The sequence below is a fragment of the Myotis yumanensis genome, unplaced genomic scaffold (assembly GCF_028538775.1).
Source record: "Myotis yumanensis isolate MYYU_CA2020_CCGP unplaced genomic scaffold, mMyoYum1.0.hap1 SCAF_3, whole genome shotgun sequence".
In the NCBI taxonomy this organism is placed as follows: Eukaryota; Metazoa; Chordata; class Mammalia; order Chiroptera; family Vespertilionidae; genus Myotis; species Myotis yumanensis.
In genome coordinates this window covers 144,411,276-144,429,296 of record NW_027223754.1, presented here as the reverse complement: position 1 = coordinate 144,429,296, position 18,021 = coordinate 144,411,276, and the positions used below count along the sequence as shown (strand labels likewise).

General features: G+C 36.5%; 1 protein-coding gene across 1 annotated transcript in view; it reads left to right on the top strand.

Moving 5' to 3' along the window:
• Positions 1-18,021, top strand: part of TRHDE (thyrotropin releasing hormone degrading enzyme) — a 389,314-nt gene that overhangs the window by 358,135 nt on the left and 13,158 nt on the right. Inside the window, exons 16-17 of the mRNA XM_070409715.1 lie at positions 15,729-15,896; positions 16,438-16,578. Of these exons, the coding sequence (XP_070265816.1) occupies positions 15,729-15,896; positions 16,438-16,578 (309 nt within the window). The remainder of the gene's footprint in view (positions 1-15,728; positions 15,897-16,437; positions 16,579-18,021) is intronic.

Here is an 18,021-nt window from a genome sequence, read left to right as displayed (position 1 = left end):
ATTATATAGGATAACTGAAAGTGAGAAAGAACTGATGATTTGTAATTTCTTGGCAATAACAGTATTTGTTTTTCTCAGTTATATCATCTTTCAATGCAAAATATGCCTTTTAAAGCTTATGTTGTGACTTTTATCCACTCTTGCCATTCCCCTTTTCATCAGAACTCAGATTGGTTTTATTTTTTTTTAATTTCCCTTCTATAACAGGGATAGATTCTTCAGCACTATTTTTAATTATCAAATTAGACTATGTCTATCCTTCTTCTTGAAATATAAATGGAGTTTCACTGCTTTTTCACAGGGGAGGAGGCAGTCAAAATATGTTTTAGTGAAACCATAAAAACATTGAGGATTTTATATGAATAAGAATACTTCTCTATTTTTAAAAGGCACAGCATTTTCTTGTGTAGTGAACCTATCAGTTAAAACTATGAAAACCTGCAGAGATGCATGTAGATTAATAAATAGACACAGAAACATACACACAAACACCAGCACACACCAAAAGAGTAAAACTTTGGCCAAAATAAAATCTATTTTTAGACTACCTAAAATCTAAATAAAAAATCACCAAAATTGTTATAGTTTATTCTTCCCAGGCTGGAGGTTCAGCCTCATTAACCTCAGTAATAATTTTATTAATTTTCACTGAGTTTATTGGGTGACCTTGGTTAGTAAGATTATAGAGGTTTCAGGTGTACAATTCTATAAAACATTATCTGTATATTGTATTATATGTTCACCACCCCCAAAGTTCAGTTTCCTTCCATCACCATTTATCTACCCTGTACCCTCCTCTACCCTTCCCCTCTGGTAAACACCACACTGTTGTCTGTGTCGATAAGGTTGTTGTTGTTTTATACCACTGCCCTGCCCCTCCCCCCGAACTCCCTTCCTTCTAACAGCTATCAGTCTGCTCTGTATATCTGTGAGCCTGTTTATATTTTGTTCATTAGATTTCATATATTTCACTTAGCATAATAGTCTGCAGGTCCATCCATGCTGTTGCAAAAGGTAAGATTTCCTTTCTTTTTCTTTACAGCTGAGTAGTATTCCACTGTTTAAATGTACCACGACTTTCTTTTTTTTAATCCACTCATCTACTGATGGGCTCATGGGCTGCTTCTAAATCTTGGCTATTGTAAATAATGCTGCAGTGAATATAGGGGTGCATATATTGTTTTGAATCAGTGTTTCAGGTGTCTTCAGATATATTCCCAGAAGTGGAAACACTGGGTCAAATGGCAGTCCCATTTTTAATTTTTTAAGGAAACTCCATACTGTTCTCCACAGTGGCTGCACCAGTCTGCATTCCCATCAGCAGTGCACCAGGATTCCTTTTCCTCCACATCCTCACCAACACTTATTTTTGTTGTTGTTGCTTTATTAATGATAACCATTCTGACAGGTGTGAGGTAATATCTCATTGTGGTTTTAATTTGCTTTTCTCTGATGATTAGTGATGTTGAGCATTTTTTCCTATGTCTGTTGGCCATCTATATGTCCTTTTCGGAGAAGTATCTATTCAAGTCCTTTGCCAATTTTTTAATTGGATTATTTGTCTTCCTGATGTTGAGTTGCATAAGTTCTTAGTATATTTTGGAAACTAGCCTCTTATCAGATGCATCATTGGTGAATATGTTCTCCCACTCAGTGGATTATCTTTTCATTTTGTTGATGGTTTCCTTTGCTGTGCAAAAACTTTTTAGTTTGATGTAGTCCCATTTGTTTATTTTTATTTTTTGCTTTTTTTACCCGAGGAGACATATAAAAAAAAACAAAACTATTGCTACTAGAGATGTCTAAGATTTTACTACCTATGTTTTCTTCTAGAATTTTTATGGCTTCTAATCTTTCATTTAAGTCTTTAATGCATTTTGAGTTTATTCTTGGGTGTGGTGTAATAATATGGCCTAATTTCATTTTTTTGCATGTACCTGTCCAATTTTCTCAACACCATTTATTACATAGAATATCTACCCCATTGTATGTTCTTATCTCCTTTGTCAAATATGAATTGATTATAAAGATGTGAATTTATTTTGTGGCTCTCTATTCTGTTCCATTGATCTATACGTCTGTTTTTATGCCAGTATCATACTGTTTTGATTACTATGGCCTTGCAGTATTGTTTGATATCAGGTAGTGTGATTCCTTCAACTTTGTTTCTTCTCAAGATTGCTGTGGCTATTTGGGGTGTTTTGTGATTCCATATAAAATTTTGGAATATTTGTTCTAGTTCTGTGAAATACATCATTAATATTTTGATAGGAATTATACTGAATCTATAGATTGCTTTGGGTAGTATGTACTATATTTAAATGATGTTAAATCTTCATACCAAGAGTCATGGTAAATCCTTCCACATATTTTTATCTTCTTCACTTTCTTTCTGCAGTGTCTTATAATTTTCTAAATACAGGTCTTCTACATCCTTGGTTAAATTTATTCCAAGTTATTTTTGATGCAATTATAAGTGGGATTGTTTTTAGTTTTTCTGATAGTTCATTATTGTTGCATAAAAATGTAACTAATTTCTGGATATTTATTTTGTATCCTGCTTCTTTATTGAGTTCATTTATTAGTTTTGGTAGTTTTTGGTGGAATCTTAGGGTTCTTTATATGTGGTATCATGTCATCAGCAAATAATGACAGTTTTACTTCTTCCTTTCCAATTTGGGTGCCTTTTATTTCTTCTTCTTGTCTGATTGCTATAGCTAGTACTTCCAGTACTATGTTGAGTAAGAGTGGTGAAAGCAAACATCCCTGTGTTGTTCCTGTTCCTAAGGGAAACACTTTTAGTTTTTGCCCATTAAGTATGATGTTGGTTGTAGGTTTGTCATATATGACCTTTATTATCTTGAGATATGCTCCCTGTATTCACACTTTGCTGAGAGTTTTTATCATAAGTGGATGCTGGATTCTACCAAAAACTTATTCTGCTTCTATTGATAAGATTGTGTGATTTTTATCCTTCATTTTGTTTATGTGATGTATCATGTTTATTGATTTTCAGATTTTCTGCCAACCTTGCATCCCTGGAATAAATCCCACTTGACCATGGTGTATGATCATTTTATTGTATGGCTGGATCAAGTTTGCTAATATTTTGTTGAGGATTTTAGCAACTATGTTTATCAGGGTTATTAGCCTATAATTTTCTTTCTTTACTAGTGTCCTTAGAATTAGGTTTTGGAATTAGGATAATACTGGCCTCATAAAATGAGCTTTGGAGTCTTCCCTCTTCTTAAATTTTTTTGGAATAGTTTGAGAAGGATAGGTTCTTTGAATCTTTGGTAAAATTTATCAGAGAAGCTATGTAGTGCAGTATGTTTGTTCAATGGGAGGTTTTTATTTTCCGCTTCTATTTTATTACTTGTAATATAATCAGGTTTTCTGACTCTTCATGATTTAGTTTGGAAGATTGTATGTTTCTAGAATTTATCAATTTTGTCTAGATTGTCCAATTTGTTGACATACAGTGGTTTATATTTTCATACAATTTCTTGTATTTCTGTGAAGTCAGTTGTTACTTCTCTGTCATTTCTGATTTTATTTATTTGGGTCCTTTATCTTTTTTTTTTTTTTTTTCTTGATGAGTCTGGTTAAAGGTTGATCAATCTTGTTTATCTATTCAAAGAATCAACTTTTGATTTCATTGATCTTTTGTATTATTTTTTCTTAGACTCTATTTTGTTTATTTTTGCTCTGATCTTTATTTTCTTTCCTGTATTCATTTTGGGATTTGTTGTTCTTTTTCTAATTCCTATATGTGTAAAGTTCAGTTGTTTATTTGAGATTATTCTTGTTTCTTGAGATAGGAACCTCAGTAATCTTGACAATGCCTTAGAAATTAAGTTAAACCACATTCTCACAAACCCTCACATTTATAAATGTAGTATTTTGATAGATACAATAAACCAATGTAATTTTAAACCTTTCTATAAGAAATAAAAAAGATAATGACTGTTGCTATACATTATCCTTGGCAATAATAGTTATTTTGTTATGGTGGAGCCCAATGTCATCCATTGGAGTTTTTGTGAACACTCAGGGCTGGGCTATGATTTGAATGAGAACAATGCTTCTGGATTTGCTATTGTAACTCATGTGTCATTCCCATTATTCTCTTTCTTCTTAAATGTTAAAGTACTAATTCCTCATCATTATTATACACACACACACACACACACACACACACACTTAGTCTTTATATCCCAGCAGGCACTTAGATTTACAGTGCTCTGACCATAGCTGAGTGATGAAGAAATTTAAATATTCATTGATAAGGATTCCTTAAGCCATGGGTAATAGGCAATAATTTATTTAATTATTTAACACAATCATTTATAAGTAGGGCAATTTATCAGCTATTTCACAACTTCTACTACAACTGTATACATATTTAATTTTAAATTAATTATGCTCTTAGAGCTATTTATACTTAGTACCCTGCTGTTCACTATTTTAGAGTGAGTCATCATCCTATCTAATAAAAGAGAAACATGGTAATTAGCTGTACAGCCGCTACCCTTCCCATTGGCTAATCACTGAGATATGCAAATTAACTGCCAGACAAGATGGCGGCCGGCAGCCAGGCAGCTGAGGAGAACAGGGAGGCTTGCTTGCTCCAGTGACGGAGGAAGCCAGGTTCCCCTCCTGCCTTGCCGGCCTCTCAGCTGCTCTCTAAGAAACATTGTAACAAATATAGAAGCTAAACAAAACCCCAGAAACCTGCTTTCAGTCAGCCAGGCTTCAGCCAGCAGGACCGCAACATTGTGTCAAATACAGAAGGTAAACAAAGGCCAGAAACCTGCTTTCAGCAGCCGAGGCCTCAGAGCTAAAGCTGGCCCAGAATAAAAAAAAAGAAAAAAAGGAGCGGTTGGGAGCTTCAGTCACCTGCCAGCCTGAAAACAGCCCTCAGCCCCTCACCCAGACTGGCCAGGCACCCCAGTGGGGACCCCCACCCTGATCCAGGACACCCTTCAGGGCAAACCAGCCGGCCCCCACCTGTGCACCAGGCCTCTATCCTATATAGTTAAAGGGTAATATGCCTCCCAGCACCGGGATCAGCATGATAGGGGGCAGCAACAAAACACCCTGATCGCCCTGAGGCTCTGTGTGTGACAGGGGGCGGGGCCACAACCTCCCTATCTGCCCTGCTCTCTTCGTGACAGGGGAAGGTGCCCCAACCCCCTGATCAGCCCTGCTCTGTGCCTGATAGGGGGGTGCTCCCCAACCCCCTGATCGCCCTGCGGCTCTGTGTGTGACAGGGTGTGGCGCCCCAACCCCCTGATCGGCCCTGCTCTGTGTCTGACGGGGTAGAGCCATAAACTCCCCATCGGCCCTGCCCTGAGTGTGACAGGGTGCGGTGCCCCAACCCCCCAATCGACCCTACCCTGAGCGTGACTGGGGTGGCATCGCAACCTCCCAATCCACCCTGCTCTGTGCATGACAGGGGGCGGCACCCCAACTCCCCAATCAGCCCTGCTCTGAGCCCGACCAGGGGCTGCACCTAGGGATTAGGCCTGCCCTCTGCCACCTGGGAGTGGGCCTAAGCCAGCAAGTCATTATCTCCCGAGGGGTCCCAGACTGTGAGAGGGCACAGGCTGGGCTGAGAGACCCCCTCTCTCCCCCGAGTGCACAAATTTTTGTGCACCAGGCCTCTAGTAGATATATAATTAGTTTACTTTTGTGCTAAACAGTTAGATTTTTTTTGGAACTCTTTGAGGTATAATTGATTCTGTATATCATAAGGGTTCTGTGTTTTGAAATCCTATCTAATAAAAGGGTAATATGCAAATTAATCATCACTCTATCAAAAGATGGTGGCACCAATAGCCACCATCCGCTGGAGTCCCCCAGTCACAGGGGTGCGGCCTCTGAGAACAGGCAGCATGAGTGGCCTGGCGAAATTCTTGCTATGTTGCTGTGGTGATGAGGCAAGCGTTCCACCCCGGCCACGGAGGGCCTCTGGGCAGGCCAGGTGCAGAATGCTTTCGTTGTTGCAGGCTGGGCTGAGGGGACCACCCCCCCTCTTTGCACGAATTTCGTGCACCAGGCCTCTAGTGTTAAATAGCAGTGTTCTTCTAGGCTTTTCAGTTGAATGTGTTTAAAATCCGTCCAAAAATATTTTCAGGTAAGTCAATTCACAAACTCTCCTCTCACTGTTTGCTTTTTCCCCCCTTTACCTTTTTTTGTGAGTCTTTGTCATGCCTTCCTGTCATTTTGGCTTCTCTGTACATTTTTCACTTGTGTTTTTTGTGTTCTTTCTATGTTTCTACCCTTTCTTTTATTTTTGTTGATTTTTTTAAAGAGGGAAAAAGGGAGGGAGGGGAGGGAGGGAGAGAAGGAGCGAGGAAGAGAGAGAGAGAGAGAGAGGAGATAGATACTTCAATCAGTTGCCTTCCATAAGCATCCTGACTGGGAAATGAACCTGCAACCCAGGTATGTACCCCAACCAGAAATTGAACTCATGAGCTTTCGATGCATGGGTCAATGCTCCAACCAACAGAGCCATCAGCCAGGGTTCCATCTTTTCTTTGATGTCTCCTTCTTTTTGTTTTCTACTTTTTAGGTTGTCTGGATTAATTGGTTTTCTATCTTTTTTGTGCTTTAGCGATTATATTTTATAAAGTGGTTTGATAGCCCAGTCTCTTAGCCCTCACCGTAACTTTCCCTTCCCACCCAGTAGAAATAATACTTTATACATGGGACTTATAAATTATATAAAATATAATTTCATGTAATTTTAGCTTATGTAAAGTGAATGTCCCACTTAAAGTACATTTATTTTAATTATGAAAGCCATTTTAAAGTACTGCAGCTATTTTAAAATATCCACTTTTGATATATTTGGGACATTAAGAGTTAAAATGATTCCCTCTTCCCAGCAGTCCTTTTTTCTTTCATATAGAGAGAACAGCATATGCCTCTTTATATGCAAAACTACAATATAAAGAAGTATTGAACATCATTTCAAAACAGTAGTTTTAAACATAGTTGGTCTATTTTCCACCAGGTTTCTGCAACTCTGTTTTATGAGCACCAAAGGGCCATGCAGACAGGTTCTTGAACTGCCTTTCCCTTGAAAACTGCCTTTTCCTTTGGTGTTCATAAAATATGTTTAAGCTTTGATGGGATTGAGCAGCCGCTGTATGGACCCTGGTGAGAGGACTCTCTGGAAACAGAGCAGCCCTGGCTGCTTCATGTCAGGACCCGGCTCACAGCATCACTGCCCAGTGTTCTTTCCCCTGGTCACTGACTGTACCTTTCACATGGAATTCTGTTCTTCTTTTGCCAGGGGCCTTGGAGAGATACCAAATAAACTGATGATCAAAAATAGACCAGAGTCATAGAAGCATGAACAGACTGTTGAACCTTAGGGGAAGGCAGGGGAGGGTGGACAGGGGGAAGATATCAACCAATGAACTTGTATGCATATACGCATAACCCGTGGATATGGACAATGGAGTGGTGAGGGCCTGTAGGGGGTGGGAGGAGTATAGGAAAGGGCTGGAAGAGGTTAATGGGGGAAAAAGGAGGACCTATGTAATACTTTCAACAATAAAAATTTTAAAAAGGAACAATATTTCTTCTGGTTTCCAGGGTTTGTATACTGATTCAGTGGCATATTTCATTGACAAGTATAGAGTATTTTATTGTAATGCCTTAAACTTGAGATGTGTTGTCAGTCATGATTTTTGTAATTGCTCATTCACTTTTAGTGAGGTTGTTTAAAAGCTTTATTTTTGGTTTGCTTTAGTCCAGGACTCATTTAGGAAAAATAGGAGTATTTGTTGCCATCACATCTGAATAATAATAGGAATAAAAATAAAGAGAAGTAGGAATGTCATTACCACATATTGAGGCAATCTTTTATGTCCCTTGCACTTGGCTGTGAACAGCATTTTGGTAAATCCCATACTGAGCTGTTGATGTGAACCAGGCACTGTGCCAAGCCCTGAATAAACATTATCTCATCTCATCATTGTAATAACTTGTAAGGAATTATTATCTCATTTTCCAGATGAGGAAACTGACACTTAGGTACAAAATGTCACATATTCCTTCTAAATAACTTGAAGTTTTATTCTAGATGGCTTGTTTGGCAGCAGCCAAGGGACTAAAGAATGGGGATAGACTAGGAGATGGGGGTAGGAGACATTAAAACAGAGTCAACATTTATAAATGCAGTTTATTTTTTAGCCTGATATTTATTTAATTCTCACTATGTTTCCATTGATTTGTGAAAGGGAAAGAAGAGAGAGAGAGAGAGAGAGAGAGAGAGAGAGAGAGAGAGAGAGATTCATTGGTTGCTTCCCATATATGTGCTCTGAGAGTTGAAGTGGCAACCTAGGTATGTGCCCTTACTAGGAATCAAACCCACAGCCTTTTTGGTGTACAGGATGATGCTCCAACCAACTGGGCCACTCAGCTGGGCTAGCCACGGGTTGTCTGCCTTGGAAGAAGTTAATATTAGTATTTATAAGGCAAGACAAGATTTGCAGTGTCGGGGAAGAAGCCTCAACCAAAGCTGTCTTTTAATTTCTAGTTAGATTGATGAATTAATGAATTAATTAACTGCAAATTAATTAAAATTAATTAAATGGTAGGCCATACTTATATCAATAGGATGAATAGTGCCCCTGAAAAAGAGGTGCTCTTAGAGAAGCTAGTGATTTGAGAAAATTTTCTCATTGTCTTTGAAAATAATTAAAACCACATTTCAATGTTAATGCAATTGCTAATAAAAAGAATCTTGTACTATTAGAGCAGGGAGGGACCATAGAACTCATGTACTTTAGCCTTGCCCAATTAGGATGAAAAATTAAGCCCAAAGCAATAACCTTGACTTACCCAGTCCTCCAGGCAGTTATTGGTCAAAATTTATATTTTAAAATAGTGTGATTTTTTTTTCTCTGACAAATAATAGTTTCCTATGGGAGATATTTTAACTATCATCAGAGTTACTTCTATATCTTATTCAATAGCATTTTTCTATATCAAAATGTATTTTATTTTAATAGTAACAGAATCTTACCTTTATGAATGGAATTATACATTTACTTATCTTTTTTCCAAAGTAATTATAAAAGTTATTAAATTATTAAATTTGAGATATATGAGTTAAAAAAACAAAGACTAATTATCCACAATCCGCAGAGCCAGAGGCAAATGCTGTGAATGTTACCTTGTTTGCCTTCTTTCCTCCTAACATACACATTATGTTTTTTTAAATATAACACAATTATATTATATTGTCTTTAATAATATATTTTATTATATTAAATAATATGTTATCACATCATTAAATATTCATCTATGTTGTCATCCTTAGTTGCTATTATTATCTTAACTTAAAACAGTCCCTTATTATTTTAGATGAATCCTGATTGTTTTACCTGAAAAAAACAATGCAGTAACAAAAACTTTCATAGCAAAATCTTTGGAAATTTTTCTTATTATTTACCTCAATTTGTCAATCTACTTCACAATTTTCCATTTAATAACTAAAGTATGAGTTTACTCTGAGTTAAAATGAGTTTCATTTCACCAGCATTCTTTAACTCAGTAAAGTTTTTTTCCTAAAAGATGCATGCCTTTACTTTTGTACCTACTTATCTTATTTTTAACTTCTACCCCAAATATTTAGCTTTTAGGCATTTGCTTTTGTCAATGTAAAACAGGTTAAACATGTTAATGAAATACAAAAATAACTTATTTTACAATGATATACTGAACTTGTATGCTTTAAAACTTGTTCATACAAGTGAACTCTGTCATGATCCTATTTAAATAGAGAATGGAATTTAAAATATAGTAGTTACACTAATTAGCTAATAATTTCTGCAATGATAGTTCCCTACAAAAATCAAGGCACTTCCTTTTGTCTAAAGATGACCCCATTTATCTCCTATGAAGGTAGCTAGAACAGACTCTGCTTGTGTATATGATGTATGCTATGCCTAGAGAAAAACAGGCACATCTTTCCTTGCCAGGTGATAAAATTCCATTAAAGGATTTACTTTTGAGGCGGCAGTTAAATAGAAACGACCATGGGGATATTCACATTTCATAAACAATTTCCGTGCTCACAAGAAGGGGCCCTCTCTCCCTGCAATCCTGACATCAGGAATCTCACAGGACTCATTTGTACCGTTCATAACTATGGGTTCTGTGGGTTTATCAGCTCATGCTTTACAAACAAATGAGGTTTTTCATTTGTTCCTAATGACTTTGGTTTATACAATGAGATCTTAAACTGTCCCCAGAGCAATTATTTTGCTAAAATGTTATTAGAACATCTTTACAAATTTAGCAGCAAAGGGGGGTTTCATTAACAATGAAAATCATTGGGAACCAAGGGCCCTTGGCAAATACAGTGCCCCCAAATCTTGTTTTATTTTCCATGAGAAGTACAATAACCTTGTAAACCATACATTTATTCTTTATCTGGTGGGTGGTGAGGAAGGAGAGGAGTCGATGCGGTGGGGAAAGGGGAAGGAAAATCAGAGCAGTGTTCTCCTGCCAATCAGCTCTGTTCTTGCTCTTCTCGGGAGCTTTATGAGCCTAAAGCAATATGAATCTTCTAGCATCTGCTAATAGAGCCATTTCTTTCCTGAGAGTTTGGGGATTTGTAGCTGAGACTGAGGTCTGTTTTTCAACGGACCGTCAACAAACAGGCTTTAGATTATACATGTAAACATATGTGTCCCATTTTCATAGTAATCACATTTGATACACCTGCTATGCACAGAGGAACAGCTGCTGACAAGCCTGAAACTTGACCTGCCGTTTCTTGCAGATCACATCCAAATTACGCAGTCTTTCTCTTGCTTGGTTTTCAAAGGCCTCCTTTGTCCAGGACAAATTTTGTGAGGTTCTTTCAGGGTGCTCACTCTGTCATTTAGTTCACTTAATAATTGTGAGCTTAATGTTTGCTTGTTTATATATGTCATAAATATAACAAAAAACAAAACAAAACAAAAGAGTTGTTAAAAACAACAACAACACTAAGCTCACAATTATGGTGATATCTTGGTTTTCTGATAACAGACCTCAGATAACAGGACAGGGAACTTTTATGAGGTATCTTTAAAAAGCCATCCCACTGTAATTCACCAGACAGTCACAAGCGGTAATGAAAGTGCCCAAATGCCTTTAAGTGTTCTGAGATGGACCCGGGAATGTCATGGAACACGTTCAGAGTTAGCAGGATATTCATTGAGTTTTCAGTTAGGATCAGAACAAAGAATGAATCAGTGACTTTCGGATTTGAACTCATTTGGAACACTTGATTGCTGGGTTCCCTTTCCATATTTATTTCCCTGGCTTTGTGTATGACCAGCTTGCCATGCAGCAGTTCCTTCAATACACAGCTTGCCTGTATCCTTTTAGTCATCCAGAGGTGGCATTTTAACAAGGATCACTTCCATGAACAGAGTAGGTACTTATTGTTGGATAAAACAGTCTTGCCAACATTGAATATGTCTCAAAGATGACTAACTAAGCTGTGTATAAAAATAATAATTTAAAAAGAGGTTAGAGATGATATCTGTGGCCAGTTCAGCATGAAGAGAAGTATGGATTGGATGACTGGTATTACCTTGCAGCATTGTGTGGGCCTAGGAGTTGGTGTTAGTACTTTTATAAAGGATATACTATTTTTTTTTAATTAAAAATGTTTTCTTGCTTTATTTTTTATCAGATAGTGTTTTATTAAGCAACACATATCAGAATTCAGTGATAGTAATTTAAATATTGCTACTAATAGAAATCAATAAATCTTATTCTCATTATTAGCCATCTCTAAGCAGATGTAAAGAAGAATGACTTTCATGTACAGATCATTCTGCTTCTCAACTTACTAGATAGTTGCTATCATGAAAAATACCCCCTCTCAAAGCAGGTTCCCTCTCCTGCTAAAGAAAATTTATAATAGAGACCTCATGATGTTATTATATAGACTAAATAAAATAAGATGTGTAACCTGAGACATAGTATTGCACAGAGATTTATTTTCTACCTCTGATGCTCTTTTAGCCAGTGTGCATGGCTTGGAATGGTCAATCCATCTATACTAATAAAAGGGTAATATGCTAATTAGACCAGGTCGACCAGACATCTTCTGGTCATCTGGTCCTTCTTCCGAACAAAGCCACAGTGGCGTGGGCTGAGGCAGAGTTGGCTAGGGGCGATCAGGCTGGCAGGGGAGGGCAGTTAGGGGCGATCAGGCTGGCAGGGGAGGGCAGTTAGGGGCAATCAGGCCAGCAGGGGAGGGCAGTTAGGGGCGATAAAACTGGCAGGCTGAGGGCTTAGGGGTGATCAGGCAGGCAGGCAGGTAAGCGGTTAGGAGCCAGCGGTCCCGGATTATGAGAGGGATGTCTGACTGCCGGTTTAGGTCCGATTCTGCAGGGACATCCGGCAGTCAGATGTCCCCTGAGGGATGCTAGATTGGAGAGGGTGCAGGCCAGGAAAAGGGACCCCCACCTTCATGTATGAATTTTGGCCACCAGGCCTCTAGTTTACTTATATACATCTTGCACAGTTTAGCAGCAGCCAATAGCAAGTACTGAATAACAACAATATGGACTATTGCTAGTAGCTATAGTGTATGGCATTCAAGTTCTTTCTAAGGAACATAGTTTAATGTTCATTTTTTCTTTTTGCCTTTTTTATATTTCTGTCTGACTTTTCTACTTGAAACCATTGATATTGGAGACTGGTTTCATAGGCAGTAACCCACCTAATTCAGTGGGCTTTGTTCCTGTACTCTCTTTGGTATATTAACCAGCTTAATGAATTTCTGTTAGAAAGTAAACTGTTATTATTAGGTCAAAATTAAGAAAATATGCAAAGATTGATGAGTTGATGATCACAGTAGACATTTTATCATTATTTCTTGCAAATATTTGTATTGATCTCTTGGCCAAAGTCATGAAAATAATATGGTGTTGTGCTCTGTAGCCTATAATTTTTGGAAGAAACAATTCATCTTTCCTAGCTGTTGATTTAGAGAAAGACTAGATGTCTTAGCTTCTTATTACATTTAGTAAATATGCAGACATCTTTGTAATTTTTTGTTGTATTTACCAGGATTGACACGTTTCTTCAAAAGGTGGTGGCAATGTTGTCCTTAGGGTAGTGGTTCTCAACCTTCCTAATGCTGTGACCCTTTAATACAGTTCCTCATGTTGTGGTGACCCCAACCATACAATTATTTTTGTTGCTAGTTCATAACTGTAATTTTGCTACTGTTATGAATCATAATGTAAATATCTGATATGCAGGATGCGTTTTCATTGTTACAAATTGAACATAATTAAAGAATAGTGATTAATCATAAAAACAATATGTAATTATATATGCGTTTTCCGATGGTCTTAGGCGACCCCTGTGAAAGGGTTGTTCGACCCCCAAAGGGGTCATGACCCACAGGTTGAGAACCGCTGCCTTAGGGCTTTCAGGCATGCTGTGTGGCAGGCAGGTCATATACAGACCTGGGAGAATAAGGTTTCACTACCATTGGGAAGACTATTGTAGGTATTTTCTTCAAGGGAGTCCAGGGTTAAGAGGAAAAACAGGAGGAAATGTGAAGCTGTTTGCTGGTTTCTTCGAATGTCTGTATTCCTTTTGTTTTGTTTTATTAAAAGAAAACAAATTAATAAAACAAACAAACAGAAAAAAGAGCTTTGTTTAGCAAAGTTAAAGTAACTTTTCTCCAAATACTTTACTTGCAGGAAGAGATGGAATAATATAGTTTTAGCTATTTCTGGGAACTATGAATTTTATATGATACTAGAGGCCCAGTGCACAAAATTCTTGCACTCGGGGGAGTGTTCCCTCAGCCCAGCCTGCACCCTCTCACAGTCCAGGAGCCCTTGGGGGATGTCCTACTGATGGCTTAGGCCCGCTCCTCGCATGGGCCTAAGCCATCAGTCAGACATCCTTGGTGCTTCTGTGGAGGCAGGAGAGGCTCCTGCCACCACCACTACGGTCGCCAGCTGTGAGCCAGATTCAGGGCTTCTGGCTGAGTGGTGCTCCCCTGTGGGAGTGCACTGACCACCAAGGGGCAGCTCCTGCATTGAGAATGTGGCCCCTGCTGGTCAGTTCACGTCATAGCAACTTGTCGTTCCGCCATTCAGTCAATTTGCATATTACCCTTTTATTATACAGGATTTCTAACAACTTTGCACATCTGGTATCCTAATACATAATCTTCAATATCCTGAATGTAGCCCTACTTAGCTTCTTAACAGAACAAGATCATCTTACTTAGTCATAAGGACACTTTTTCCTTTTTTTCCAAATACTCTTTTAATTATATCAGTATTTTAACCATCAAAGTTCTAAATCTTTAGAAGGGATTGTTTCACATTGTTATCTAGAGAAAGCACATTATTATTAGCTATATTCAAATCATAAATGAAAAGTGTAATAACAAATTACTGAATGTTACACAAAGCAGTAATACATTTTAACTTTTTTAAATATTGAAGAGTTCATTTAGAGGACTGAGTTTTTTAAATGGAGGGTATATATTGGATCTTGAAAGGACAATATTTAGTAAAAAATTGCTATGGCAAAGTACACATGATAATTTACACCTTATAAATAGCCAGGATTTGAATGTTAACTGAAGCTATTATGTCAGGGTTGGAGGTGATGTTTCAGCCACATGCCCTTCCCTGGGATACTAGCTACCTGATCTGATTCTCTAGCCTCCCATTGATTCTCTGCTCCCTCCTCCTCCCATGATCCTGCCAATAAATTTCTTTCACCAGAAAATAAATAAATAAACAAACAAATAATAAACAAAGAAATAAATAACAAAGATCGATTAAATCTATAGTTTCCCACTGTAACATTTTCTTTTGGAGTCAAAGTCAAAATGTTGTGTATTTTCATAGTTACCTATATAAATATAGGCAAATAACCTTTTTACTTTCTCAACATTTGAAACATATATTTTGTTTATTATACAAGTTAATAATCTTCTAGGTTCTAAAATTTGGAGAGCTATTTGAGAAAAATGATTTTTAAAAAGTTATATAAACATTTAGGACAAAATGTTTCTGTTTAATCCAAATTAGTCAGTCTTTTCAACCAGTGCTTTTGTAACATTCTTACATCTACCAATTATGAAGGCAAAAATCTTTGCTTGGTAAGTCTATTAATGTTGGTGAAAATATAAAACACCCTATTTTGGGGAGGTTTGTTTAGATATAGTTTTAAGGGTGGAAAGAAAAATTTCATTCAAAACTACATTTAAAGAAAATACATTATTATTATTTTTTAATTTCTTTATTGATTAAGGTATTACATATGTGTCCTTATCCCCCCATTTCTCCTCTAACCCCCCCAATCATGTCCTCACCCCCCTGTTGTCTGTGTCCATTGGTTAGGCTTATATGCCTGCATACAAGTCCTTTGGTTGATCTCTACCCCTTACCCCCACCCTCCCCTACCTTCCCTCTGAGGTTTGATGGTCTGATCTATGCTTCTCTGTCTCTGGATCTGTTTTTTGTTCATCAAAAATACAATATTTTTAAAATTCAGTCACCAATATTTTTGAATATTGTTATGGTACGGTATTATTCTCTTTTAGGTAAAATCTGATTAACAAAACCACCTTTTTAAACTTCCTGTAGTAAAGCGGCATCTGTCTTTATTTTCAATACTATCAAGCTTTTAATTAACAGAATCCACATGGGTTGCTTCCTTAGAATCCCACTAAACGTCAGAGACATCGTCTACTGTACAGGAGTTTCACTGCTAGATGAGGATGTCTGGGAATTCATATGGATGAAATTCCACTCCACCACAGCAGTTTCTGAGAAGAAAATATTATTAGAAGCCTTAACTTGCAGTGATGACAGGAATTTATTAAATAGGTAGGTCAATTAATGGTCAAATGTATTTGTGTAATGAAAGTATTCTTTGTTAATCAAACCGTTCTGAAGTTACTATTCTTTCCTGGAGTATATGCTAATCATTATAAGTCTATATTCCTAAAATTAAGAAAAACTGATGTGTTAAGATAACTAAAGCTAGTTGACTTGAAAGATATACCTTTGTTTCTAACTGATCTTTTTAAAGTTATATTTTACATATATATGTAGGATAATATGTCAATATTAAAGGAAATGTTTACTATAAAAATTTCAAAGGTAAGTTTGCATCATCAAACCAGAATTATGATTTCTCCACCCACAAGATTTTTGAAAATTTAACTAATCTATTAACATATATGAGTTTGATCTTCCTTCATTTTTATAACCAGAAAATTATTCTATTGTTAAATTTGTATTAGTAAAGTTTACCCTGGACTGTTCTCTTGAAGAATATGATAAATTATACCATATAATTCTTGTAATTTTATAAAAATGTTTAAGTTGTGGGACTAAAACTTAGCCCACAATTCTATCTTTAAAGGCTTCTGAATCTGTCACTGAATTCTGAGGTGGTGCTCGATCAAGATGCAATTGATGTCATAATCCATGTAGCTCGAAATCCACATGGCCGGGACCTTGCCTGGAAGTTTTTCAGAGATAAGTGGAAGATATTGAATACCAGGTAGATATCGAGTTTAATCATTCATAATTGAGTGAGTTAATAAATGGTAACATATGAGGGAGAAAAGTACAACTTTTTGTGTTAGAATGAAAGTCCAGATAACAGAATTAGATTTTTAAAAAGTCTATCAAGATGGGTCTTGCCATGCCTATGAAACTCAAAATTATTTTAACATTATATAACATTATTCATTTATTAAATATTGATCACTATAATTATATGTGTAAATGTAGAGAGTAAAAAGTTTTAGCAGTGCAATTTTCCTTGGCAATCTATCAAACTGTCTCAAGTTGAAGAAATTGTTATCATAAAACCCTTATATCCTGAATGTTATAAAAATGATATAAAAATAAGATATAATTGTATCATGACAAGAAAACTTTACTTCTGTATAGTTGTTTTAAATTTCCTTTAAATATAAATATCACAAAACACCTGAAATAAAACCATGGAACATTTGAATCATTGTATAATCCTAGTTGCAGTATAATTCATTCCTGAGACATCTTGTTTCATGGTGAGAATTCTTCAGCCTCACTTTTAGAAAATATTTCTGATATATTTAAATATATTGTAATAAATGTTAATTTATTGCTATTATAATCTCTATGGTATTTTAAAATTAAATTTATTATAGAGCATGTGAATGTTGCATGTTCTCAAACTTAAATGTTCCCAGACAGTGTGCAGACCTACTGTTCTATATCTTAAAAACTGGTATATAAACTTTACTTTTAAAAAGTACACCTTTATCAGTATAAAGGGTTCAATCTGAATGAGTGTATCATATTAAAACACATTTCTACCTATAGATATTTTGTTGTCAGAAGCAGTGATATTCCTAGAAAACACATTGGGTTTTTGCATTTTCAGCTCAAAAATTAGAATGATTGGAAGATTAAAACTTGCTTTGCTGTTATGCACGTAACATAGTGAATAGTCAGACACAAGGTTAAATTAATAGTATATGCAAGCATTTTATAAAGAGTGTTAAATATCCACCAATACAGAGTCTCTTTAGAGGGTGCTTTTGTAGATCAGAGTTCACTGTGATGAATACATAGTTTAGTTCATACCAAAAATATGTCTATTTTATCTCAGAGTCCATAATCTCTAATCAAAAGGTAGAAAGGTTAAAGTTATAGCATATGCACAGATACAGCAGTGTTTCTCTTGACAAATAAGATTGTCATAATCTGCTCCCACATCTCTGTCAGCATTTGAATATTTGAGTTCATGAGGGTGCCTTCTCAAGTTCTCCTTACTTCTTGACTTGCAGATCCTCCCTGGTTTTAGTTGCCATCTATTCTCATGGTTTCAATCACTCAAATCTGTATCTCTAACTCAGACATTTCACCTAAGCAGTACCTTGTAATTGACAATGGCCTATTGGGATCCCCTACTGGGATGTACTTGCAAAGCTAAATCCATCATTTATCTCTC